The 26,778-nt window shown below is 52.5% G+C and overlaps 1 protein-coding gene across 6 annotated transcripts in view; it reads left to right on the top strand.

The window, feature by feature from the left end:
* Positions 1 to 1,486: 1,486 nt before the first annotated feature.
* The window catches only part of SMOX (spermine oxidase), a 44,437-nt gene continuing 19,145 nt past the window's right edge, over positions 1,487 to 26,778 (top strand). For 4 of the 6 annotated variants that reach the window (XM_089896607.1, XM_089896606.1, XM_022592930.2 and 1 more), the window contains exons 1-2: positions 1,487 to 1,644; positions 23,695 to 23,928. In XM_089896607.1, the coding sequence (XP_089752733.1) occupies positions 23,721 to 23,928 (208 nt within the window). In that variant the 5' untranslated portion in view covers positions 1,487 to 1,644; positions 23,695 to 23,720. Of the gene's footprint in view, positions 1,645 to 19,624; positions 23,929 to 26,778 lie in introns of those variants that run through there. The other 2 variants (XM_022592933.3, XM_089896604.1) reach the window with 2 other exon arrangements.

Genomic DNA, 26,778 nt, shown 5'->3' with positions numbered 1-26,778 from the left:
TGAGAAAACTGAAACACAGATTAACTTTGGAGTAGAGTCTTTGGAGTAGAGACCATTTTACAGATGAGAAAACTGAAACACAGATTAACTTCCTCAGGGCCACATGGAGGCAGAATCCAAACCCAAGAAAGCTAATCCTGAGAGTCCACTTATAAACATTCTGCTCTCCTTGGTGACAGGGAAGGATTCACAAAGGAGGGTGTGACATTTAACCTGACATTTAACTCCAAGGGGACACAGGGGTTTGTTAGGAGCAGGGAGAAAGGCTTCTAGGTCGAGGGAATAGCTTGGGCAATGACAAGGACTTTGCGCTAAGAAGAAACCTCACCTGAAATTCACCTTGTCCCTGGCCTGCAGTCTGTACTCAAGAGTGTCCTTCTTTCAGGGGAGCATCAAACTCCATTTCTGCAGGAACACCTCTGTCTTCCTGGCCTCTGGACCCATGTGGACCTATGCTCTGCACTGGGGCCTGGTGGGTTCCCTGTGGGGTCCAGGTTAGGTGGGGCACCCTCCTCAGCCTGAAAGACAGTTCAGGCAGGGACCCAGCTTCCACAGAAGGCTTGCTCCCGTTGGACTGGATCTCTATCAGCCCCAGGAGGCCCTGGAGATGCTCACAGGTTAAACAGAATGAAATTGTCAGAGGCCACTGCCCCCTACCCCCTCTTAAAGTAGAACAATGAAAGACTACTGGGGAGCAGAATCTCAAATAGAAAAAGAATAAACAACCTCCAAATCTTTGATTTTTTTTTTAAGGAAAAAAATGACCCTCATACTTACAGTTGCTTCGGGTTTTATTAAGTTCAGGATGAGGCAGTAGGTACCAGTGAAAGATATTTCTTACAGAGTCCACCTCCACTCAAGGTCGTGGCTGTGAAGGGACAGGCTCCAGCGATTTGAATGCCCCCTTTCCCCTTGCAGTTTAAGGTTCGAGATTAATGCGAGGAGGTATGGGAGGGGGTGGTGGTGGCTGGGTGCGGCAGTAGTGTTGCAGAGAAAATGAGGTTGGTGGTGGCCCCTTGGGGACGAGCCCTCTGACCACAACTGAGATCCAGTGGAGGGTCTGCCGGAGTGAAGGCAGCTCCGGGAGGAGAGAGAGGCGCCCATTCCTTTCAACAGGAGGGTTTCGAGTTCTGCGGGTAAACTGAGGCCTGCATCCTTGCCCTGCTCGTCACCTGGCAGGCAGCTTCGGCTCCACGTTACGCCCAAGCACAGGGCGCGCAAGGCTGGGCTGCCTGCTTTTCTTTTGGGGACAGGTGGGGACGTTCGGCGCCCAGCTTGAGGAGGGGGCCGTGGAACCCAGGTGGGGAGCGCTGGGCCCGGGTCCCTCCGCAAGGAGGGTCCCTGAGGTTCTCTGCCAACGCAGCCTCCAGCCTCCCCACCCACGGCGGGCGGGTCGGGGGAGGAGCTCGGCGCGTCCCCGCCCCGAGGCGGAGAGGGGGCCGGGCCTGAACAGATTGGGAGGGGTGGGCCGGGGACGCTAGGCGGAGCGGGGCCCCACACAGGCCGCAGCGGCTGGCTCGGGCCCCTACGGTCCCGGCGGCGGCTGGAGAAGGAAGCCAGGCGGTTGAAGAGAAGGGGAGGCGGAGGAGGCCGAGGTGGAGAGCCGCTCGTCGCAAACTCACTTCCCCGGCTCAGCAGGGAAAGGTACCACGCGCGCCTGCTCCCGGCTCCCCGATCCCCGGTCGCCGGCCCCGCTCGAGCGCAGGCTGGGGCTGCGTCCGCCGCGGGAGGGTGAGGGGCCCGCCGCGGCCCCGAGGGCTCGGCCGGCCCGGGGCTCCGGCAGCCGGAGCGGCGCTCCGGCGGGAGGGCCAGGGTGCCCGGCATTCCCGGAGGCCGGCGAGGGCGGTGGGCGCCGCGCCCCTTCGCTCGCGTCGTGGGAGGCGGCGGTCAGGCAGGGTGGCGGTGGTCCCGCGGCGGGGGGCTGTGGGAGGGTGGAAGGCAGGCAGGACCCTAGGGCTGCGTGCAGCTGGGGAGCACCGACGGCGCCCGGCGGGCGCGCTCCGTGGGCGCAGACAAAGCCGGGCGCGGACGCCCCGCGACGGCTTGGGCCGCCCAGAGCATGGGCACTGGGGAGGGAAGAGGAGGCGCCGGGGCGACGGCTGGGACACGGGGAGGGGCTGGGCCGCCCTTCCAGAGGGCGTCCAGGTGGTCTCCTCGGGGTATCCCCTGGACAATGTGGGGAGCAGCTTTCTCCGAAGAGCCAACTAGGGGCTAACGGGCTGCGCTGGGCTAGGCGAGAGCCAGGCTCGGAATGGGGTAGGGAGTGTCGAATGCTTAATTTGGGAGAGGGACTCAGAGAAGCCACTGCCCAGGGGTGGGGGCTGGGGCTCCGGTAGAGCCGGTGAGGGGCCTGGGGACCCCTTCGGAGCTTGCACCAGGAAGGGGGGTATGGCCTGATAAGAGAAGCGCCGTGGCTGGCACCTGTGGTGAAATGTGCCCACAGGTTGGTTGAACAGTCTGCCTGTGGTGGCACATCCCGAGCCAATCTGCGGAGGGGGTGGGTAAATTGTCCGTGTTTGGAGCAGGCAGCAAAACGGCAAGTGTCTAGGGGGGTCACTGGAATGGGTAGGTGTGCATCTGAAAGTGTGTGTAGCGAAGGCCCCACGTCTGCGTTTTGCTTCTTTGCCCCCCTTCCCTTTCCTCTTGTTAGCTGGGCTCCTGCCACAGGCCAATGCCTAAGTAGGGTTCCAAGATGGTCTGCTCCCTGTCCCCCATTCTTCAAGTTACTTCCCCTCTCTCCAATATTAAAAGTGGCTACTTTCCCCCTGGATCATTCACCATTCACAACAGTGTAAGAACATGCTTTGCCACCGCTCCCCTCCATTTTATGGCCCCCTTTTTTGCCTTCATCCCTCATTCTCCCCTAGCTAAAGACACACTTCTGCACTTCCCTTCACAGCAAAATTTCTCCAGAGAGCTGTCTGTACCTGTGGTCCCTGGGTTCTTCAGCTCACTTGACCTGGCTTTGGTCCCACCGATTCACTGAAACTACCCAAGTAAAGGTCTCCCTTGATTTACACTCCCCCACAAGTAGGTCTTCCTTGACCTCCCTTGGTCTTGATCATTCTCTCCCATATCCTTTCTTGGCTTCTCCTGGTTTTCTTCCTTACCAACCCCCCTTTCCCCCCACCAAAGCCCTTCCTTACTTGTCTTTAAGGACAACTCCTTCACTCACTCTGAATGTTGGAGGATCCCTGGGCTCTGTTCTCAGCCCCCTCCTCTCCCCTGAGTCCCTTCTATTTACATACACCTCAAGCTCTCATTTTTTCTTATAATTCTTAAAATCAAACATTTATTTACAAACACAGGTCTTAAGTGTATATCATTTTCATTCTCATGATTTTAAGTAGCAAATTTTATCTCCAGTCCCAACCTCTCTATCCAGCCACCCATCTGATGACTTAAGGTGTCACAGGTATGAAAAAGTTAATATGGGTGAAACAGAACCTTGACTGTGCTCCCCAAGCATGACTCTCCGCAGGCCTTCCCATCTCAGTAAAGGGCCTGTAACCCACCCACCATTAAAGAAAGGAAACCGGGTGGCATCATCTCCTCCCTTTTCCTCCCTCTCCACATCTAGTGCTACAGCAAGTGCTTTTGGTTCTTTTTGCCAAATCTATCTCAGGCCTATTCTTCATGCTCTGACTCCACTGCTGCTGCCCTAGGCTACTGCCCCAGGCCAAGCCATCTTTTATATCTTGCCCGAATATTGTAGTAGCTTTTGCCTGCTTTCCCTAAGTCTGCAATTGCCTCCTCAAATCCATTTTAACAGAGCAGCAAGAACAATTTAGAAAAAATATTTAGTCTCATTGCTCTAAGACCCTCAATAGCTCCCTGTTGCACTTGGAATGAAATTTCAAATCTTTTCCCTGGCCTTTCAGATCTTCCAAGGTCTGGTCACTGCTGACCTCCCCCAGCCTTATCCTAACACTGTCCCCTTTTCATCTTCCTGACAGTCACACCTGAATCACTTCTGCCCCTTGAACACCTAAGCTTTTTCCTGCCCTGTGTCCTTTGCCTGTGTTGTTTTCTCTGCCTGGAATGTTCTTCCAAGGTTTTCTACTGGGCTGGCTATGCTCCTTCTTATTTTTCAGGTCTCAGCTTAAATATGCCTTCCCAGTCTTGGTAGAAGCCCATCATTCCCTGTAATTCATCGTAGCACCTGGTTTACTTTCTTCATTGTGCTTATCACAGTTCATAACCATTTGTTGCAGTTGTCTGTTTACTTTTTCTGGCTTTCTAAGGGCTGGAACCTTGACTGAATGGCCCACTGCTGAATCTAGAGCATTTAGCACAGTACCTGGCATGTAGCTGATACTCAGGAAATATTGAGCCAGGTGGAAAGGTCAGGGCAGTGCAGGAGCCCCTTGTAAACCTCAGGTGATCCTAAGGATTTTTATTTTCTTTCCATGAAAGCAGTTGTGCAAATCACTGCAAGAATCTGAGGGGGTCAGTGGGAAAAAGGGAAGGCTCAAAGGCAGGCCTGTATGCCTAGTGGGAGATTGGGTGGGTCTGGGGGGTGTGGAGTTGATGTGGGTTGCTGTGGGTTGGGGAGAAATGATTTCCTTTGCTCTCTTTGGTGGAAATCCAGCCTGGGTCAACAGAGGGGTGTGTGCCTGTGTGCTTGTGTGTGATTTCTAACTCGTGAGATAGGGATGGCCTGGGCAGCCAGGGCTTTACTTTACCCAGCCTCTTGGGTGGCTGCTGGGTGCCTAGCCCTCAGGGCAGGGAGTTGAAGGGGAGGAAGAAGCTGGAGTTGGGGGTCTCTGTAGACCCTTGTCTTTCCACCCACAGCTCCCCTTTTTGCATAGAGGAGCCAACTGAGAATTGAGCTGTTTGGCTAGTGCTCTCAGAATGGAGGGCTAAGAGCTGAGGGACCTCAGATCTGGTAGAGGGAAGCTTGGCCCTGGACAGGGGGACTGGTGATGGACCAAGGTAACATTGGGAGGTGAGCGCTGGAACTAGGGGATAGGGGTTCAGATCAGGGCTGGGCTGGCATGCCTAGGAAAGGCTTTGAGCTAGGATAGATGGAAGAAATGAGGTTATCCTGGGTGGGAGAAATCAGGCAGAGGCCAAGAGGCTAGGCCAGGGCCCTGGTATACTCACTGCGTGCCAGGCAGTGTTCTAAAGACTTTGCAAATATTAGCTCCTTTGATCCTCTTTTCTTTTTAATAAATTTATTTATTTATTTATCTTTTTATTTTTGGCTGCATTGGGTCTTTGTTGCTGCACATGGGCTTTTTCTAGTTGCAGCGAGCGGGGGCTACTCTTCATTGTAGTGGCTTCTCTTGTTGCGGAGCACGGGCTCTAGGTGCATGGGCTTCATTAGTTGTGGCTCGTGGGCTCTAGAGCACAGGCTCAGTAGTTATGGCACACAGGCTTAGTTGCTCCGCAGCATGTGGGATCTTCCTGGACCAGGGCTTGAACCCGTGTCCCCTGAATTGGCAGGCGGATTCTTAACCACTGCACCACCAGGGAAGTCCTCCTTGAATCCTCTTAACAGCTCTGTAAGGTAGGTCTTATTCCCATTTTACAGACTGGAAGACTGAGGCACAGTCATACAGCTCGGTAGTGACAGAGCAAGGATTTGAACTTAGGCAGCCTGGCTCCAGAATAAATGCTCTAAGACACTCTACTCTGTCACTTCTTTCATGCCTCTCAGATATGCGCCAGCTGAAGTCTTCTTAACAAATGTTTTTTCGTGACCCGCAGAGGTGCCTGGCCTTGGGGCTGGGGAAGTAGGAAAGAAGTCACACCCTGTAAGGTAGAAGGGGTCCTCACTCAGAGTGGGCAGCTGAGTCTCTCTGTTTCTTCCAGGAGGGGCTTTGGGCCCAGGCCAGGTAGTTGGGTGTCACGCACACTGTGATTTCCGGGAGCTAGGGAGGACAACTACTTCTCGTACAAAAACAGCTCCCTGCCTGAGATGCCACCATTGGAGTGTCACTTCTCTGGGTTCAGCATTGCCACATTGCCCTCTTCATCTGCCTCTGGAGAGCCCAGAGAGGTGAGGTAGGAACTCTGCAGATAAACTGGCCTGTTTTGTATTCCATCTAGGATGTTGTGAGGTGGAGCTTCAGACTTGGCCTTGGGAAACCTGGATGGGGGTCTGAGTAGGGCTGGACTGAAGGTGGGAGCAGAGCTGGGGGAACAGAGAAATGGGAACTGAAAAGAGCTTAATCCACTTCAGTATTGGCCCTGTCCTTACTCCTTTTTGTCTGTCTGTAAAATGAGATTAGAGAGACTGTTTTTTTTTTTTGCTCCCCAGAGGTTGTAGAAGCCAGGAACTCCTTGAGGTTACATGCTTGAGTACCTTCTTGCAGACCCAGGGTAAAGAGTGAGGATTCCCCATGGGATGCCCGTCTCTAGGAACTGGGCCAGCCAGTTCCTACAGACAGCCTTGTCCTTTGAGGCTTTCCTGTTTGGTCATGAGGACACCTCTGGGCAGGTGACTTGGCCTCCCAGGGGCCTGGCTAATAGGCTGAGAAAGGGTTTGCTGACCACACAGGGCTGGAGTCTCTTTGCTGCAAGTTCTGACCCCAGGGTTTAGGGGATCTGCTCATCTATCTCAGATCCTCCCAGCCCCCCAGGAAAACAGGGAGGCAGACTCAGTGGCATTCTCTTCTGCATTTTGGGAAACTGAGGCCCAGAGCAAGCACATTGCTGCTGGAAGCTCACTAGGCCCATGTTTCTGAGGAGTGCTCCTTCTCTGGAGTATGCAGGAGGCTTGTCCACACTGCTTGAGTCCTTGTCTGCTGAGTTGAGGTGAAGGCTGTGGCAGAGCCTGAGTCCAGCAGGCTAGAGCTGAGGGTGGACTTTCCAACAACTGGACACTGGGCCTTGTTACCTGTGGTTGGCATCTGGCATCTTCTATGCCCCACCCTGGTGCTTGGGGCCACTGGGAACACAGGACAGGGTCCCCACTCACCAGGAAATAAGAATGAGCTATGCCAGATGTGATGTAATGAGGTGCAGTTCAGACCAGCTTCTTGGAGGAGGTGGTGCTTTTAGAGCGCCCTGAAGTCTTGGGTAGCTTTGACCGACACAGGAGGGGATGGCATTCCTGAGGTGGAGGGGGAGCCCTGGACAAGTCAGTCAGAGCATTGATTGTCAAGCCACTGAGTCTAGACTTGATTCACTAGGCCCTGGGGAGCCATGGAAGCTTATAGGCCATAGGTGCAAGGAGTTGATTAGAGCAGTGGTCCATAAAATTATTTCCCAAACTCTAGCATACATGTGGACAGCTTGTTAAAATTCAGGTTCCAATTCAGCAGGTCTGGGGTGGGGCCTGAGACTCTGTGTTTCTAACAAGCTCCTGGGTGGTATGATGCTGCTGGCCCATGGGTTATCTTTGTGTAGTGAGGGTTGAGACTGGGGACTTTGGGCCAGGCAGGTACAGGGATGGGCACAGATCAGGTGAGACCCGAAACAGATAAAGGGGACTGTCCTGGCTCCTGTGAACTGTGTTGGGGGAGGCATATAGACTGCTTGTATGGGGGCAGGGCAGAGGGGAGCATGTGGAGGGTATGGGATGCAGGGGCTACTCTGTTGGCGGGGTGGGGCTGGGTGAGGTGCTTCTGGGGACTTGGATCTCAGGCTGGGAGAAAGGCCTGATTTCTAGGGTGCCTGACTTTGAGGAGCTCCCAAAACCATGAGAAAGTGTTTTAGGCGACTGCCCCAGGGCAGGGTGACATGGAGATGGCATGTAGGGCGTCTTATCTTTCCCCACAGCCAAGCCCGGCCCTGTGGTTAGCCAATCTGGGGTGAGCACTCTTCCTCCAGCCAGGGTTGGGCCAAGGAGATTGGGGAAACAGCTTACGCCAGCCTTAGACATGCCATCTTCCCCTGAAAGCCCCTAAAGTTCCCCCAGCTGCTGAGCTCTCACCCCCAGCGAGCATCCCTGTCCCCCGCCTGGCCTGCGTGAGTCCTTGTAGCTGCCCTGATGGTTGCATGAGCTGCTGTTGGGGTCTTATCCCACTCAGGCCACCTCCCCAGTGCACCGGGAAGTGGGGAGGCCTGGATGCTTCATTCTGCTCTGCCCCTGGCTGAGGACACTGCAGGCAAGTGTGTGCTCTGCTCTGAGGACTCAGTTTCCTGTAAATTGAGGGCTTCAGTCCCCTCTCTGGGGAGCAGGGCGGTGAGTTGCGGGGTTTGTTGAGTAGAGCATTATATCTTCCCAGAATGGCACTTAATCCATTTTAATTTTGGTTTACTATTGAAACTTGCGTGCTGATGATGGAGTTGAATGAGCAATTTGCCCAGAAGAGCGGTCCAGCTAGATTTGGGGATCTCCCAAGACCCCTTGTTCTCTGGGCTTTGCAGAGGCTGAAGGGTGGTATCTGATACCACTGGTCAGATGAGGTCCCTCTAGACCCTAGCAGGAAGGTAGGCAGTCAACTTACCCAAAGAAAGGTGGGAAGGGCAGACACTAAAGGCAGAGGTTCTGTTGCCCTGGGCAGTGCCAAGAGGGGCTTTCAGGCTAAGCTCTCAAAATGTCACTTATAACTCCTAAAAGGATACCCCCCCACTCCCCCTCTTGATTCCTACCCATGTGCTCCCTGCTGTGCCAGGCTGTCCTGAGGGGGTGGGAGGAGGTGGCATTTCTCAAAGACTGTTCTGAGAAACCTCAAGGGTTCAGGGAACAAACAAGGGTAGAAACTGGAAAATCCACTCCACTATCCTATGGGAGATTCAGAATGCATTTAAGAGAATTAAAGGCTTTGACAAGTGCTGTAGAAAAGAAACTGGTGTTTTCTAAACTGATTTGACCATAGACAATTTTTTTTTTGAAGACATCCTAATAATGACCAACTGACCAATAGAACACCTGGTTGGAAGGGCTGACGTGGGAGGATGCTGCTCCATGAGAGACTACAAACACGGGTGATGGGTGGGCCCAGAAGTGCCAGGGAGGGAAGGTAGGATGGAACAATAGCTTCCTGGGGGAGGTGGACTTGGTGGGATGGGTACATTTGGAGAGTTAGTGGAAGAAAAGGGTACTGTAGAGGGAGGGATGGCTTGGAGGGGACTGGGGCCCAGAACCAGCCCTGGGTTCTAGTGGCAGCAGCTTTGCTTCACTGGTTGGGTGGGCAAGGGACCCAATAGTAGCCAGGCCTGGGTCTTCTGGATTCTGGGAGGGCCTCCTACCCCATCCTTCCCTCCCATCTTCTTGCCCTGCAAGTTCTTTCCCAGCCTCTCATCTCAGAGAGTGAGGTTGTGATCCCTGGGCAAGAAGGTAAAACCTCTCTGTGCCTCACTATCCTCATTTGTACCATGGGGATAATGTTACCTCCCTGATAGGGTTGTTGTGACACCCAGATTCTTGTTGGCTGCTCTCAGTGTGATTGACATGGCTGCAGGCAGTGTCTCCAGGAAGGACCCAGGGAAGGGGACACTCATCAGGGATTTGAGAGGCACAAAGGTCAGCAGAGAGCATGTCAGGCTCAGGATAGGGTCTTGATTAGAACAGAGGGGTGATTTTCCAGAATGGCAAGAAAAGAGTGAGGACTGACTTCCTGAGGGAGTGGCTAGCAGGGTGGGGATATCTGGGCAGAGTGAGGAGACTTCACAGGCCACCCTGGGCCCTGTGGGCCTAGTCTGGGTATGGGAGTCCTGGGGTCCAGTGGGTGTATGTAGGAGACAGCGGGCCTGAGGGTAGGGAGGAGGTGTCAGGGACCTGCCTTCATTCATTAGCCCACTGGGAGCCATTGAAGGTTTTTGAGCAGGGCAGTGGTTTGATCAGATCAGTGGTTTAGTGAGAAAAGTGGCAGGGTGTGATGGTGGGTTGGGGGTACAGGACCCCTCCCCCCTCATTGGGCTTCCTCAGAGAATTGCTGTGTGCTTTCATGTCTCAAGCATGGGGAGGGGCGAGTTGCTCATATGACCCTCAGATTATCAGAGCTCTGAGTCATTTTCCCAAAAGTTTAGGAATCTCACTCTTGTCACCTTCCTGGAAGGGGTGTCTAAAGTGTAGGACAGGGAGAGTCCCTGGGCTCGTGCTCATCCTGCCTCCCCTGTCGCTGGGAGAGAAGGTCAGTGAGGCCACCCTGCCTTGCCCCTCACCACACCTCATATCCTCTGAGGTGTGAGGACTCTTTGTTCAGCAGCTCAGGTGAAAGTGATGGGGTGCAGCATTTCAAACAGCGACCCAGAAGTTGCTGTAATGGTGCGATGTGGGTAACAGGCCTACGTAGTGACAATAGCCCTCAGGGAGGCCCTGGTAGGGGGTGCTCAGCGAGCTTTCTTACCCAGTTCAGCTGCACTTTCTTCTTCCTTTGGCCCTGTCTCTTTCTTCCTCAAATAGGCAGGAGCCCAAGGCTTTTTCTTGCTCTCTCTAAATCAGGGGTCAGTAGGAGGGAGGATGAAGAAAAGCATTTGGGTTCAATCAGACCAGGGTAGCTTGGCTGTTGTGCGGCGAGGGTAAGTCCAGTACCCCTGCCCCTCAGTCCAGATTCGTTTATCATCTAGCTGCTTCTTGCAGGAGGGCGTTAAGGAAGGAGTGATTTAAGACCAAGAGAAGCAGCACTTGGAAATGAGTTGTAATTTATTAGGAAACAGAACAAAGAACCCAGCCACCCTCTGCAGCCTTGTGCCAGGCCCTGGTAGACCCATAATTCCCTGTCCTCCCCATGTGGCCCACAGGGCATGAGCTATTTCACAAATGGGAACACTGGCAGTGCCAGCAAATGGCATGACTGGGTCTCAAGCCCAGGTTCTAGGACATCTGGTTTCATGCCCTTTCCTCAAGTCACAGACCCCTCAGAGCCCGTCTCCAAACCTTCAACCATGCCTTCCTACCCACAACCAGACCTCTTCCCCAAGCCAGCCCAGCCCAGCTCCCCCAAACTCCTGACTCTAGGGAGAAGACACTGATGGGTGCTCCTAGTGGACTGGCAAATAACTAGACCTTGAGTCAGCTAAGCAGGAGACACGCAGGACCACCAGTGGGCAGACATTCATAGGAAAGATTTTAAAATGAGGCCTTTAAATGTTAAATAAACATATCTCTTTTATCTTTTCTATTTTGGAAAATTAAAAAATCATATACCATTAATGCAAAACTTTTGAGTTAATCTGAGAAAGTAACTCAAGAAAAGGTGATAAACTTGATTCATTCCTTGGTTTTCAAAAAAAGAGTAAAGCCTGAGCTTTAGTATCTTACTGAGTATATTTTGGAGTGCCTTATGTTAGATGACAGGTTGTGGAAACTCTCTGAAACTCAGTTTCTTCCTCTGAAGAAGGGGGATAGTGACATGAAGATTAACCGAAATATTCCACGTGAAATGCTTAGCATTGCCCTCTGTACCTTGGACGTACTCAGTGAAAAATAGTGGTAACAATGATGATAGAATTATAAGAACAGACATTTCTTGATTCCAAAAGCTGGTCAGTTATTAAGTCTCTCTTTGAACTCAATAAAAGAACTTGAAGAATATGTTTATTGTCTAAGCTCAGCGTCTTAACTCCATAGGTGTTTTATGGATTGAATCATGGGGCCCATGGGTGCGTTTTGAAATGAACACCGTTGGCTTTTCAGACCTAGTTCCAGCTCTTTCTGAGGTTGGCAGGGGTGGGGGAGGGTGGTGTTCTGCTTCAGGGTGAACTTTATGAAGAGCCCTTTATTGGGTGATCCTGTGTCGGGAGATCCTGTGCTAGGACTTGTTAGGAGCGCACAGTTAAACCACCTTGGGGTTACCAGGAGGGGAAAACCTTGGGCCAGATGAACAGCAGTGACTGTTTAGAGGGAATTATCATTTAGTTGCTCTTAGAATTTTCTTTTGTGCTGCCAAAAGCCATTAGGCCACTATCCTTGTCACTCTTTATGGAGGATAAAATCAAGGGCAAAGGGCTGTGGTCTGGCAAGCCTTAAGCCAGTCCCTGTGGGGCAGGGAGACCAGGGTGGCTGGCCTGCAGCCCACCTGACTAACGCCCTGGCCAGGAGGCAGGTGATCTCGCGGCGGCAGCCCCAGTTTTGGCAGTGTAGCTGGGGTAAGCTGCCAGGCTTGGGGACACCTCCTGCTAGCCCCGGGTGCCTGGTACAATGTGTGCAGTGTCAGTGCGTGGGGACGGGTAAGACAGAAGTGCCAGGCTGAGGGCTGTCCTTAGGCCTGCTGCCCCGGGAGGCTGAGTGAGGGCCTGAGAGGTGGGCAAGTGCTGGGTAGAGAGAGATGAGCTGAGCATTCTCAAGCCCTGCTTTACCCCTCACTCTGTCTGGGTGGCCTCCATCACACCTGTGAACCTTTCTGATATTTCCTCATCTATAAAATGGGCACCAGGGTGTTTGGGAGGATTAAATGATGCCATGAACGGAAAGTGCCCAGCACGGGACCTGGCACATGAAGGACTTAATAAATAGAGATTTGCTATGGGGTTTATCTGTTGGCTGGATTTTTGGGGGATGTTTTCTCTTTTCCATGCTGTGATCATGCATGCCACCTTTGCTCTGTGATAAACCATGCTGAATGGGGGTTGGGGGTGGGGGATGAGCATAGAAGAGGGAGCTTTGCAGGAAGAGAGTTTACAGTGGAGGGCACCCTCTTCCCACAAGTACTGCCTGAACCCAGCAAAAGCCTTGGACAGCCCAGCCTTGCTGTCAGGGCTACGGTCTGCCCTGTGGGCCAGGAGCACGAGTCCTGGGCTGGGCAGAGTGGGGACCCACCCGTGGCTCAGGAGAGAGGATTGGCCTGCAGGAGAACCCCCTCCCTCCCCCGCCTCCCCCAGGGGCTGGAGCCGAAGCACAGACGGGCTTTGTGCAGAGTCACGAGGGGCCAGCAAGGGGGAACTGCACCGGCTGAGCTGTCTCACAAGCCTCAGTTCTTGTCAGTGGTTTTGAAAGAGTCAGGGGAAAGTGCTGACTGTGCTGTCCTCCTTCCCTCCAGAATTGTGAGGCCTGTGGCTCCTGTCAGGGAGAGGGGAGAAGCCTGCCGGGAGGCTACCTCTTCATCTGCCAATTCACACCTCCCAGGCTTCAAGTGCCCCATCTGCTGAATGGGTGGATCTCCATGTGGGGACACTAACCGAGGTCAGGGGCTGGTCAGGGCCATGCCTGCATGTGATGCCCTATGCAGTGGGGCTGGGAGAGGGGCCCTGGGCTGTGTGTTTGGAGGCAGGCTCAGCCCTTCGATGGGAGATAGCCTGGAGAAGCGTTCCCAACTCTTGTGATAGCCCCAAGGAGAGAACTGGGCTCTGGAGTTAGACCACCGGGGCCCTCCTCCCACCTGTGGGTCTTGCACCAACTTTTTGTCTTTCCTACCTCACAGGCTTGTTGTGAAGGGGAAAGGAGATGACCACTTGACACAGAACTTGTAAGGGTTGGTCCTGGTGTCATGACTGGTCACCCAAGTCATCCTGACCCCATCCTTGCTCTTACCCCCATATTTCGTCATTCAGCAAGTCCCTAGGAGGTCACCATAGCACTTTTTGCCCTCTGGTCCTCTCCTGCTTGTCACTTCCTCTGTTCTGGTGTCCCCTTGTCAGAGAGGCTTCCCTGACCTCCCTACACAGAGCAGCTGCCTCTCTCCTTTCCTGCTTTGCTTTGTGGCACCTGTCACCCCTGATCCTTCAAGGGGAGGCATCTGGCTGTTTCAGTATCTCGAGTGCCTGGTACAGAGTAGCACTCACTCAACTTTTTGTTGTTGTTGTTCTTGTTGTTTTTATTGTGGTAAAATATACATAACATAAAATTTATCATTTTAACCATTTTTAAGTATAGAGCTCAGTGGTATTAAATATATTCACATTGTTGTGCTACCATCACCACCATCCATCTTCAGAACTATTTTTCATCTTCCAGAACTGAAATTCTGTATCCTTTAAACACTAACTCCCCATTTCCTCCCTCCCCTGCCCCTGACAACCACCATTCGACTTTCTGTCTCTGTGAATTTGACTACTCTAGGTACCTCATGTAAGTGGAATCATACAGTATTTGTCCTTTTGTGACTAGTTTATTTCACTTAGCATCATGTCTTCAAGGTTCATCCATGTTGTAGCATGTGTCAGAATTTCCTTTTCAAGGCTGAATAATATTCCATTATGTGCATGTACCACATTTTGTTTATTCATCCATCGATGGAGACTTGAGTGGATTCTACCTTTTGGCTATTGTGAATAATGCTGCTATGAAGGAGTGGGAAGCTGCCTTGAGGGAGACAAAGCATAAATCTCTCTGAAAACTTCTGAGTGGTAGCCTAATACCTATTAGAGAGCAGAGCAGGTGTGATGGCAATACTCATTTTGCAGATGAGAAAACAGAGTCTTCCCTGGGTCACTCAGAGTTAGACCCCATCCCTGCACCCTGGGTCCTCTCTGAGGGAGCAGTCCCTGTGAGCAGAGGTACATTACAGGTGTTCAATGCAGAGTGCTTTGGGAGTCGGGCAGCAGCTGGGGAGGGAGGATAGAGGGAGACCCTCAGCCTAAGCTGGAAGGTGGGGAGTGGACCTTGGGTACTGCCTGGCCTTTCTGCTCTCTCTGCCTCCTCTACTCCTGTACAGGCAGATCCCAGATGTTCTGGGCTGGCCTGGAATCTGCATTTGGAATCTGCTGTAGAGTAGAGAAATGATTCTTAACCTTGGCTATATGTTAGCATCATGTAGAGTCCTTAAAAAATTTCCATGCTTGAACCCCACCTGGAAGAGTCTGATTTAGATGACCCAGTCTCCGGGCTTGGTATCGGTCTTTTGTAAAAATCTCCAGGTGAGTCTAATGCACAGGCTGGGAAGGCATTCCTGTCTCCTGGGCCTTGTATGCTGTAGGGTCTGGGCCAGGCTCTCTGCTCACTTAACCCCAGCCCTGAGTTTTAGAAAAGAGGGAGCTGGGACCCTGAGTAGGATGGGGAGTTTACCTTGGGGTCTCTACTCTGAGGGGTTTCCAAGGAGAGAGAACTGCTGACTGTTAGTTACCTGGTGCTGTGTAACAAACTACCCCAAAACTTAGTAGTTTAAAATGACAATAAACAGTTATTATCCTCATAGTTTCTGTGGGCCAGGAATTTGGAAGCAGTTTAGTTGTTTCTGGTTTGAGGTCTCTTAGGAGGTTGCAGTCAAGGTGATGGCTGGGAGTGCAGTCATCAGAAGGCTTCACTGGGGCTGGTGGATTTGCTTCCAGGGTGGTTCAGTCACATGCTTTAGCAGGATGGTTTGGCTGATGGTAGGACTCAGTTCCTTGCCTCTCAGTGGGCTTATGTGGGTTTCTTCACAACATGGTGATTAGCTTCCCCTCTTGTAAGCAGTCTAAGAGAGCAAGGTGGAAGCCACAGTGTGTATTATGCCCTAGTTTTGAAAGTCACACTCCATATTTCTACAATATCCTATTGGCTACACAGATCAGCTTGGGAGGGGACTGTAGGGCATGAGTACCATGAGGGGAGGATCATTGAGGGCCATCTTGGAGGCTGGTGACCATACAGATTGTCCTGTTTTTGCAGTTTCAGCCTCACAGACCTTGCCTGGGTGGAGCAAGTGACCCCAGTAAGTGGTGTGGCCCTTCTCTCTTACTTGTCTATTCCTCCCCGTCATCAGACCATAGCAGTGCCACTGTGGGGTGGTATAGTTCTGAGGCCTGGAGGTCTTGCTTTGGAGTCATCATGCAGGAGGGTCTGTGACCTCTCTACTGGCTGGATTTCCCATGTCTGATGTCCTGGCCCAGCCATCCCTGTGGTGACCCCGGTAGTGTGCAGACTTAGGCGTGTAGGAAAACTAATATAAAAACCATTGCTGCTACGTGCCTGGCTCTGGGCTAAGCACTCTGCATTGTCACACTCAACCCTGTGAGGCAGGGACTCTTTATCCCCATTCTAATGATGAAGAAACTGAGGCTCAGGTCACTCATCTAAAAAGTTGTGGAGCCTCAAACCCCTGGTATTCAAAAACAAGGGCCTGTTTGAAAACCATGGTGCAATAAGGTATTCCCAAAGGAGGAGGCTATTTAGCAAGCTGAGTCATCAAGGGAAACATAAGGGAAGTGTGTGTGTGTGTGTGTGTGTGTGTGTGTGTGTGTGTGTGAGAGAGAGAGAGAGAGAGAGAGAGAGAGAGAAAGGTAGAAAGACTAAAGGGAGGTGGGGAGAGAGGGAAAGGGAGAGAGCGAGAGGAAGAAAGGTGTCTTCCTGGGGTTCCCCAGGGGCCATGGTGACTTGGGTGCCTCAGAACAGGGCTGGTATGGTCTTGAGGCTGGTTTTCTCTCTCCAGATTCAGCCTTTCCCAGGGTAGTGAGTGACTGTGAGTACCATCTCCTATCAGCCCTCCCCTGCTCATGGCCTGATTTGATGTCACTAAGGGCAGTCTCGCACCAATGTAGTCACTGGCATAGCAACCAGTTCTGTGGTCTCTTACATTTCTGTGGTTGATGACTTCCTAGGGGGGCGGGTTTAGAGTTTGGGTGTCACATCCTGCTCAGAGGGAGGGAATACAGGCCATGAGTTCTCATCCTAAGGATTGCTAAAGGGAGCCACAGTGAAACCTGTTCCTTTAGGACTTTGCTGAGGAAAAGGAAACTGGCTAATAGGGTCTGGGGTCAGGGCTGGCCTCATTCAAGGTAGGGGTGACTGTTCCCATTCTACAGATGGGGTGACTGAAGCTCAGGTGCTAATGGACTCACCCAAGGGAATGCTGGTTAGGGACAAAAGCTGCTGTCTGGGCAATTTCATCTTCTCCAGGAGTGGCAGCCATCATGTCAGACCCCTGACCTCTCTCTGGGCTGAGGGAGCGTGGGCTGTGCCTGCCTCTGGAAGATCTGGGATCTAAGGGGAAGAATGTGGGCCTTGCTTGCAGAGAGGTGACCTGGCCAGTTAGGATCTCTGTGTGCAGACACACACAAAGATGGGAAACCAGGGCATGCATGGATCAGAGATGGAAGCTGAGCTGGTGGGGCTGGCCCAGATTTTGAAAGGTTCATAGGAGATGCTTAGATGACTAGTACCTGATCTGATCTATTGTCAGAGCGTTCATTTTTGCTGAAGGTGGATGGGATCTCTAGGATGGAGTTTGGGATAAAGCTCTTTGGGTGTGATTATGGGGGCAGGAATGCAGTCCTGGACTCTGCCCTGGTCCATCTGCACCTCTGTTTCTCTCTCCACTGCCAGCTGAGCTTTATGCCCATCAGAAAGACCCAACCCTTTCTCTGACTTCTGTCCATGCTTTCTTCCCCTCCTCCACCCCCACTCAGGTAGTCTCCAGTTTCTGTCTCTGCAGGCAGCTATAAGCTGGGGTCCTGAAACAATTCACTCAGGTCTATCCCACCTTGCAGAGCATCAAGGGGAACAGAAGCCAGCCAGAGCACTCACCTCTCCAGGAATACCTTCCCCTCCTGCCCACCAGTGCCTTTGTGGGCCATGCCTTTGGCTCTGGCCTCCCCTCCCTCAAACACTGAGTTTAGGGCTGTCTTTTTCCATGCAATACAGGCTCCCCACTTCTCTTCTGAAAAAGGCTTACAAAGCCTTTTAAAATTGTGTTTTTAGGGACTTTACGCATCTGGTTGCAGGGAAGAGGTGTGGGTAATAAAGACATTGTGCTTGGAGAAAAGTCTAAGTGCCAGGAAGGAAGATGGGGCCCCTAGAGCCCCTTCCTCATGTCGGCCTGTGAGGGCCAGAGAACATTGCTGGCTGGAGGGCTCTGCAGAACGAGGCCCCCGTGCCTTGTCCCTTTTATTGATTGAGCTTAGGGTTGGCTAACGGCCACTGTATCTGATGCCTACTCCCCACCCCTTCTCTGGCCAAGACTGGTGGGATGGTCAGGCTGAGTCAGGGTTGGGGGTCAGTCAAACACAGGCTGTGGGATAGTCTGACTGATGTCAATATCAAGGTCCACTCTGATATTAGGGTTGGGGCCAAGGTTGAGGCTGGAGTCTAAGCTCAGGTGAATACTTGGGTTCTTTTACACATGAAATGGAGCTCTGGGTCCTGGGAGAGGTGGCTCCCTCCTCCGTACTAGTCTCTTTGGGGATTATCCTCCCTCTCCCTCCCACTCTGAGGGGGCCCTGGCAGGTGGCCACACCTTTTACCTGTGCTATCATTTAATTCTCCCAGCAGTCCCACCAGGTAGCTGTATCCCCATTTTACAGATGGGAAAGTTTAAAGACTGAAGGAGGCAGGCAGTTAAGCATCAGACGGGGCTTAGATAACTACGTCCAGGAGGCGGGGTACAGATGCTGTGTCCTTGGGGTGAGTTCAGAGGTATTGGCCAGGTGGGGCCCAGAGAAGGGAAGACACTGGTCTGGGGTCACCTGCCAAGAGAGACTGAGCTGGGGCCCGAATCCAGGTCTCTGGGCTCCCAGGCCAATGTTCTCTCCCTTCCCCCTGTGTCTTCTGGGCTGACAGGCTGCTCCTGCCCTGTCCCCATGTTTATCCACCCCAACCTACCTTCCGTGGCTGGCCAGGCCTGGCCCAGAAATCCGACTTCTTTCACTTCCTGGCTGGCTGGCCTGGGTGAGGAAGACTGGGAGGGTCTGGCTGGGAGGAGTTCAGGCTCAGTCTCTCCTTGGGTTTTACGGGTGGGAGGAGCCTCATGGGCAGACACAGAGCCCCTTTGTCTGGGCCACTGTGCAAAGCAGCTGGTCTGGGATTTCTGGGCGTTTTTTACATTTGAAGAATAATTGCATTGTCTGGGGGGTCCTCGAGAATCCAAATCTGCAGCCCCCCCCGCCCCCAAACTGCCAGGCAGTCCAGAGAGATTCCTCAGGACCAGTACCCCAGCTTCCCTCCCCCTCCCTTCCTCCTGTTAGAAGCCTGAGGCAGAGAGGGATTCCTTCAGGGAAATTGAGGTTGGGTTGCTGCCCTAGGGCACTAGGAGTATCTGTTGGGAGGTGACACTTGTAAGTCCCTGATGGGGAAGGTGCAGGTGGCCCCCAAAGCCCTGGACAGAGCTCACATGAGCAAATGTGTGGCTTGGAGGAGAGAAGCCTGCTTATTGGAAAGGGTGGGCCCATTTTTTTTTTAATTAATTAATTTTTTTTGGTCACACCATGCAGCATGTGGGATTTTATTAGTTCGCTGACCAGGGATCCAACTCGTGCCCCTTGCGTTGGAAGCACAGAGTCTTAACCACTGGACTGCTAGGGAAGTCCTGGGGTGAGCCCATTTTAGAGTGCTTCAGCTGTTGGAGGCTGGACCCTAAGGTCCAGGTGGGCTAAATACCTTGGCCATACTCTTCTCTGGGAAATGGTCATTCATCCTGGAGTGACCTTGGGGAAAGGACAGGGAGACAGACATATTTGGGAGTAGGCTGTGTTCAGAAGGGAGCCAAGGATGGCAGACTTCTTTTGTTTCTTCTGAGGGGCAACTCTGGAAGGGTATGGGGCACCTGGGAGGCTGGGCCCCTTGTGGCATTGTTTTTGTTGTAGTGGTCAGTGTTAAGGAGGGAAGTGACCTGCTGATTGCCTGATGAGCTGAAGTGGACTCCAACACTGAGGAGGAAGCGGTGTCCTGCACCAACCTGGGCCACTGACCCTTCTTGTGATGCACTCCCAGGGCCTCCTAGTCTTCGTCCATCCGTCTTTGGTGACCCTGCCATGGGACAGGGCCTTTCTTCCCTCTTCTTTCCCTGCTGCCTTCTTTCCAATTTGGCTTCTTGGGCAGGTTCAGTCAGGGTAGTGTTGGCTCTGGCCTGCGGGGGGAGGTGGTAGCCTGCAGGCCAGAGAAGTGGGGGTGGGGGTGGGGGTGGGTGTGGAGCGGGGTGGGGTAAGGGTGGGAGGCAGTGGGGCATTTGGGCATGTTGAATGGGGGTGGACCTGATTTCTTGAAGCTACTAGGCATGGCCTGCCTGGGGATACAGCGGCCCCAGCCTCCCACCCCTATTTTGCCTTGGAAACAGGAGCAAGTAGGCAAGTGTCTGTTGCCCTGTGCCTCCCTCCTCCCTCCTCCCCCTCCCTGCCTGGCTGAGCCAACACTTTTTTCTTCTCTCCTTTATCTGCTCAAAAAAGTTCAGGGTGTTCTGTTTCTCCTGTGCATACAGATCAAGGAGGGGGATGTTATTTATTTATTTATTTTATTTACTGAAGGCAAGAGAAGGACAGGGAGGCACCAAGGAACATTAAGTGATTCTTCTTAGGCATTTTCTCGTAAGATTAAAAAAATTCCAAAGGAAGAGATGACACAAACCAACAGAAAACAAATGTGCTCTCCCCCGCATCCTGAGATAAGAGGGCCCAAAAGTCCAGTTCAGCATTTATCTGAGGGCCCAGCACACAGTAGGTGTTGCTACATACAGTTTTCTCTCTTCCATTCAGTTTGGACCCCAGGGTACATTGGCCCCATGGGCCATTATGGGGGACCATGAGGCAGATGCCTCATTTTTGCCATCTGTGGACTGTGCATGTGGTTTCTCTGGCTTCTTGCGGGAGCCCCAGGGGTTGACAGGCTCATCTGGGACAAGGCCTGTGGAGAGACAGAACTATGGGGTTAGCAGTGAGGGCCAGGGGAATAGGTGACCTATATGGTCCCTGTTTACTTGCTCCCACCATGGCACCATATGTGTGATGTCTCTTTGAGTTGAAGGTCTCTAATATGTTGGGAACTTGGGGTCCTTTCTGTGTTCATCTTAAAGGCAGACTGCCTGCCTGCATCTCCCACAATCCATTCCTGAAGCCTGTACCAAAGGAAGTGTATTCATAATTTAGCTACAGAACTTTACAAATGATTTTCCCGCACAGGGCTCTTAAAAATGCTGACAGTCTCTTGACATCCATATAGGGCCTTATTTAACTGTCACAATAATGCAGTTAGGACAAGCTGGGCCACTTCAGAGAGAAGGAAAGGGAGGCTGGGAAGCCAGGAAGTTCAGGTAGCCCCCTGGGAATGCACCACTGCCCCAAGCATTCCTTACCTCTACCCAAGGCTGCAGTTTACCCTAATCCCTGGGTTTTCATAGGTGGTGCTCCAGGGAGCCTGGGAGGTTCTGCCATGACCTCAGGAAGTAGCGGGAACTCCAGTTTCAACCCAGTTACACCCTGGTCTCCACAGGAGCTTTTCGAGAAGGGGTTCCACCAGTAAGGTCTGAAAACCACTGTAGCGATCCCACCCCTTTACTGTGTAAAAGTGGTTGTTTTGGGGAGGGCCGCCTCAGGCTGGGGGTGGGGCTGGAGGCCCAGAGAGCAGCGCACAGGCGGAGCCCCCCCAGTCCCGGGGAACTGGGGCGTGGGGGCTTCGTGGGCAGTCTCGACTCTGGCTTAGCATAGCAGGGTGCCCAGCTGTGGAGGCCGATAGCAGCAGCTCTTAGCTCCCTGTGTGTTTACAAACCTGAGGCAGAGCACGCTCCTTGCCAGCGCCGCGGGGCGGACTCTTCCTCCCTGCTGGCCTCTGGTGCAGGCAGCCACACCCTCACCTCTAATTTTAGTCCTCTAGTCCTCCGCCAGAACCTGGGGGAGGGACGGGAAGGTGGCAGAGGGGGAGAGGAGGAAGGGTAATGGGGAGGGGAGGAAAGGGCTTGCGCCAGCTCTGACCTCCATGCTCCCAGGAGGCCGAACAGAACATCACTGGGACGGGGGTGGGGGGTGAGGTGGACCGCAGAAGGACAGAAAGACATAGGAGGGAGGAATGGGAAAGCCGGGACACAGGCTCTCCTAGAAGAAGGCAGGGATCCAGGCTGTGTGGGGAGCCCCTGCCTCTGAGGGTCTCTGGGCCTCGGGCGCCACCTTCCGGCCCTCTAGGGAACCAGTCCCGCACCGAGTCGGCCGCCCGGGGGTGGGGGGTGGGGTGTAGTTTGGAGGGAGTTTGAGAGCAGGAGTGGGGTGACATTCCTGTCCGTGCCCAGGTGTGGCATCGGCAGGTGAAGTGGGCGGGGGAGGTGCAAGGAGCAGCTTCTCAGACTGAGAATATTTAGAAAAAGACCCCTTCTAAAATCTGTGATAAAAAGATGTTAGAGGTGGAGTGGAAATCTAAGTGGTCAGACCTTGAGGCGTGTGAAGGAGGAAGTTAGCGCACAGCTTTTATTTTATTTTTTATAGTGAACAAGGAATGAGTATCTGAATAGTTATTGAGATGTATATGCATACATATATGTAGTGAGTGGCACAAATCCTAAGTATACAACTATGTACATTGTGTAACCACCATTCATATAAAGATACATATTCCTTCCACCCCAGAAAGTTCCCTTCTGACCCTTTTCACTCATTCCCCTCCTCCCAATCTCTCTTCTGTCATCACAGATTCATTTTACCTCTTCATGGATTTCACATAAATGGAGTCATACCGTATGGAGCTCTTTTGTCTCTGGCTTCTTTTGTTCAATGTAATACTGTTGAGAGTAGTTTAGTTCTGTTTATTGCTGAAGAATATTCCCTTGTATGAATATGCTACAAATAGCACAATATATTTATCTATTCTTCTGTTGATGGACCTTTGGGATATTTGTTTTTGGTTATCATGAATAAAGCTGCTATGAACATTCTATGTCTATTTGGTGGAGTATACCCTGTTTCTCTTGGGTGTATTCTTAGGAGTGGGATTGCTGTGTCATAGGAAGGGTTTTACTTAGCTTTATTAGGTACGGGTGACAGCTTTTTATATGCCCCCTGTCCACTGCCCAGCAGCTACTTTCCACTCACATTCACTCCCCTGTTGTTAGGTCCTGGATACTATGGATAGTATGGATAACTAACTGGACAGTATGCAACTTCTGCCACTGAAACCTTAGGCAGCTTGGGTCAGGAAAGGAATGGGGACAGGATCAGATCTGAGTGGCCCCTTGGGATGGCCCACAGATACCTTCAAACCCTTGTAGTCACTCCAGGAATAGAAGGGTAGCCTCTCCCAGCCCTGGGGCCAGATTCACGGACCCCCTTGGCCTCCCGTCAGCTCCCTAGGCTGGCGTCTCTGAGCAAGCTGGCTTAGCGTAACTGTCAATTTGATGTCTGGCCTCTGGTGCCACGGGTCCTCACGGTCCACTGTTTCCTGGGCTCTTCGCTGCTTTGTGGTGACTGAGGGGCTGGGTGGCCTGGGAAAAAAACTGGAGACCTACCCGGAATAGCAGAGGTTCATTCGATACCAGCCTCGTGGCACTTTCTGGGGGGAGGGTGGGACTGTGTCCTGCCTACCAAATTGCCACCTCATTGAGGCTGTGAAAAACTAGCTGAAAGCAAGAGGAGAAGAGAAGACAGGGCAAGGGAGAGTGAGTGCCAGGGAAGGGCCAGGGGAGGGAGGGAGAGCAGAGGGTCTAGTGCAGTGTGTGCAAGTATCCTGGGGTTGGCTCCAGCACCCTGAGGTCTGTACAAGCATCCTGGGGTTCATGAGAGCATCCTGAGGTCAGTGTGAGCTGGACCACAGCAGTGGTACTGGGCTGTGCTGGGCTGTGCTAGGCTGTGTTGGTCCAGGGTTAGCAGCACCAGGATCAGTTTCTCCTGATTTTGACCTTCTTGGTCATACAAGACCAAGACTCTTGTCTTACTGACTCTTGTCTCATCCTTGGGGAAGAGGCGGTGCCTACTAGGTTTGAGATGGCATTGATGGATTTCAGGGGTTTGGGGTGGGCTGTCAGCTCTCCTTTTTGCTGATGGGGGCCCACGGTGCATCCTCCCTGCCTGTTTCCTTCCCTGTGGCTCCCTCCCTCCTTCCCCACATCCTTTGGAGTTGGCTCTTCTTGCCCAGGTCCTCGGAAGGGATTGAGAGGGCTCAGGGTCCCCCCTTGAAGGCAGAGCCTGTGAGCATCTCTTGGGGCAGGTGGGAAGTGAAGGCAGAGCAGGTGAGCTGTGACCCCCTGCCCCCTGCAGGTTCCTAGGAGGCGAGTGTGGACGGTATGCAAAGTTGTGAATCCAGTGGTGACAGTGCGGATGACCCTCTCAGTCGTGGCCTGCGGAGAAGGGGACAGCCTCGTGTGGTGGTGATCGGCGCCGGCTTGGCTGGCCTGGCTGCTGCCAAAGCACTTCTGGAGCAGGGCTTTACGGATGTCACTGTGCTTGAGGCTTCCAGCCGCATTGGAGGCCGCGTACAGAGCGTGAAGCTTGGTAAGTGCCTCAGTTCACCTCAGTCCAGTCATCTCCTAAGGTCACTTCTTATCTCCCAGTGCCCTGACCTAGCCTGAAATCTCGTTATTTTATCTTCTTCCCGGGGGTTAGTGTTCTATCATGCATGCTGCCTGGGCATTTTCCCTTCCTTTGCCCCTCTCAGCACCCTTCTGAGGTGGGCAGGATGGGGCTCTGGCCTTTATCTTTGGAACACGATCTAGAGTTCACAGTGTTTAGGAGGGAAAGGACACCCAGGACCAAACTTCGCAGTGGGTAGACTGGTTTCTATTTCACAAGAAGGGGAATTCTGCAAGTTTCTATTAGTTGTTAACTTTTGAATATGAATTAGTGTTATCATGACTGAGAGCTAGCCCTGGGACAATAGGAGCTAAGGGCAGTGGAGGTGGAAGAAGACTTTGGGCCTCCTTGTGAGTGATGGGCAGGTCTTAGGATTGTCGAGGAGGAGGGTCTCTCCAGGTTGCAGAGAAATAAGGCCTCTGCAGAAAGCAGCCAGATAAGAGACATACCCTAGGGCTGGGCAGGTTTCGCCAGGGGTCCTAGAGGGTGGGGAATTGCCTGAAATGCATTTAGAAGTCAGGGGGGTTTCCCAACCAGGGGGTCTGACCATGAAAATGGCCCAGTGGGACCACTCATGGTGGCCTGGAGTGTGTGGGCTACACTGACCCTCCAGAGGATTTTGTGTCTGTTGCTACATGGGCAGCAAGGCCAAGCAGATTCTGTGTGCTTACTTTTGATGAATGGGGCAATTGGCTCAGAGAAGTAGGTGGACAGACTTAGAATAAGCAGAGGTTGAGGAGCAACCTTCTCTCTTCTTTCAAAAACTTTGATCACATTAAAAGTCTTCCCTTAGAGTATTTCCTGGAAGGTGTATGTGAAATTATGTCTGTCTTCCCCTGGCACACACAGGAGTATGTGTTGGCAGTGAGGATGAAAGTGCAGTCCAAGGCATGTGCAAACCTGGGGACAGCCAGCTGGGAAGCCCTGAGACTCTTTGCTCAACACCTGATTGGCTGACTAGGAGCCTTAGGGATGGGATGGCTCCATTTGTGGTTCTTGAATCTTGATAAGACATTCAGGGTCTGACATAAAAGCAGAAGACGGGAGGACAAACAGCCCAGTTTCAGTGGTAGTTGGCAGCCGAGACGTGCTGTGCAGGGAAGTGATTGTAGAATGGAGGGAGGTGGAAAGGATGGGGCTGCAGGAGGCTGAGGGGATGCACATGGCAGGAAGCCTTCCTCAGAGGGGAGGGAGCTTGGGTGGGCCTCAGGTGATGAGGGGAGTTGGATAGGTAGTGAAAAGAAGGAAGGGGGTAATTGCACACATGGAATTGCACACATGATATATGTGAAGAATCAGATCAAGGCAGACCCTGCCAGGATACGGGAGAGCAAATCCAGGCAAGGGCGTATGTGTGTGTGTTGTGTGTGCAGACACCCAGGGCTGAAAGCCCAGGCTGCAGTTGGACCTGCAGCAGTGTGAGATGCTAGCTGTGAATCCCGGTGGTAAGGGCAGCGGCGATGACCAGAAGCCCCAAGGACACCGTGAGGTAGATGTGGAGATGGTGCCTGGTACCCTTTGGATGCAGGATGTAACAAGGATGACAAAGGTGAGAGGCCTGTGGGAGAGGGCAGGAAACATCCTCAGACTGAGGTGTACTCTGGGCCACCCCACCTCCTTGTAAAGCTTGGGGGATGGAGTGGAGCACTGACCTTGCTGCTGACCTTGAGCTGCTCACCTAGTTCCTGCTTATGCCTGGATACCCCATGCCTGGACATCACTGCCCGGTGACTATGACTTGGAGCTCCCTGGTGTACCCTGGGGAAGGTACAGGCCCCTTTTGCTCCTATTGGGAGCTCAAACCAGGCAAAAGACCTTGGGGAGCCTGAGGCTCTAAAGGAGAATTAGTAATAAATGTCCCCAGTGCCCCCCACCCCCACCCCCCAGGAACCCCGTGGAGGAAGAAGGGCACTGGGTTTCTAGCTTTTCGTGCCTTCTGGTCTGCCCACTTTCCCTGGACAAAGGGACCCACACATTCCTGCCTCTGATTCCAGAGTCACCAGGAAATTCTGTCTTGCTGGCTGTGGCTTGAGGTTGATTGTGTTTTCTCTTGCTGTGTGTTTGGCACATAGATGCACACAGAGCTTTTCTTTCTTTCTTTTTTTTTTTTTTTTAAGTAACTGATGGTTTAATTAGAAGCAGCCCAGGAAAGAGAAGACACAAAAAAGAGAAATGCCCAGTTCCTGGGGTGAGGGGTGAGTGTTGTCTGTTATAGTGTATTAGATAACTATTGCTGCATTAACAGACCACCCTAAAATGTAGTGGCTTAAAACAACATCATTTTATTTGCTGATATTCTGTGGCTCCAGAAATTTGGGTTTCTCTTCATGGTGGTCACAGTCTAGAGAGTGGAAGCCACACGGTGTCTTGAGGCCTAGGCTCTGAAACCACAAACATTGCTTTCATTGCATTCTGTTAATCAAAGCAAGTCACAGGCCAAGCCCAGAGTCAAGGGGTGCGGAAAGACTCCATCTCTTGATGGCAGGACTGGCAAAGTCACGTTGCAAAGGGCCATGTGTGTAAGGATAGGAGGGATTATTGTGACCATCTTGGCAAAAAAGTTACCACACATGATGTCTTGAATCAGGCCTCCAAAAACAAAACGAAACACCAAAAAATGTTCCTTTCTGTTTTCCTTTCATTGTTTCAGCTTCCCTGGGAGCTAGGCAAGGGAGGAGACAAATGTATCACAGCATGCAGCATGAGAAAAGGAAACTGAGGCCCAGAAGAGGAAATAGGCACAGGCACAGTGACAACTTGCCTCAGAGCATC

This window comes from Delphinapterus leucas, chromosome 15, assembly GCF_059928025.1.
Source record: "Delphinapterus leucas isolate spDelLeu-1000000601 "Yukka" chromosome 15, BTC_Dleu_Yukka2, whole genome shotgun sequence".
Taxonomy (NCBI): domain Eukaryota; kingdom Metazoa; phylum Chordata; class Mammalia; order Artiodactyla; family Monodontidae; genus Delphinapterus; species Delphinapterus leucas.
Note: the sequence above shows the minus strand (reverse complement) of the source record. Positions and strands in the feature narration are given on the sequence as shown.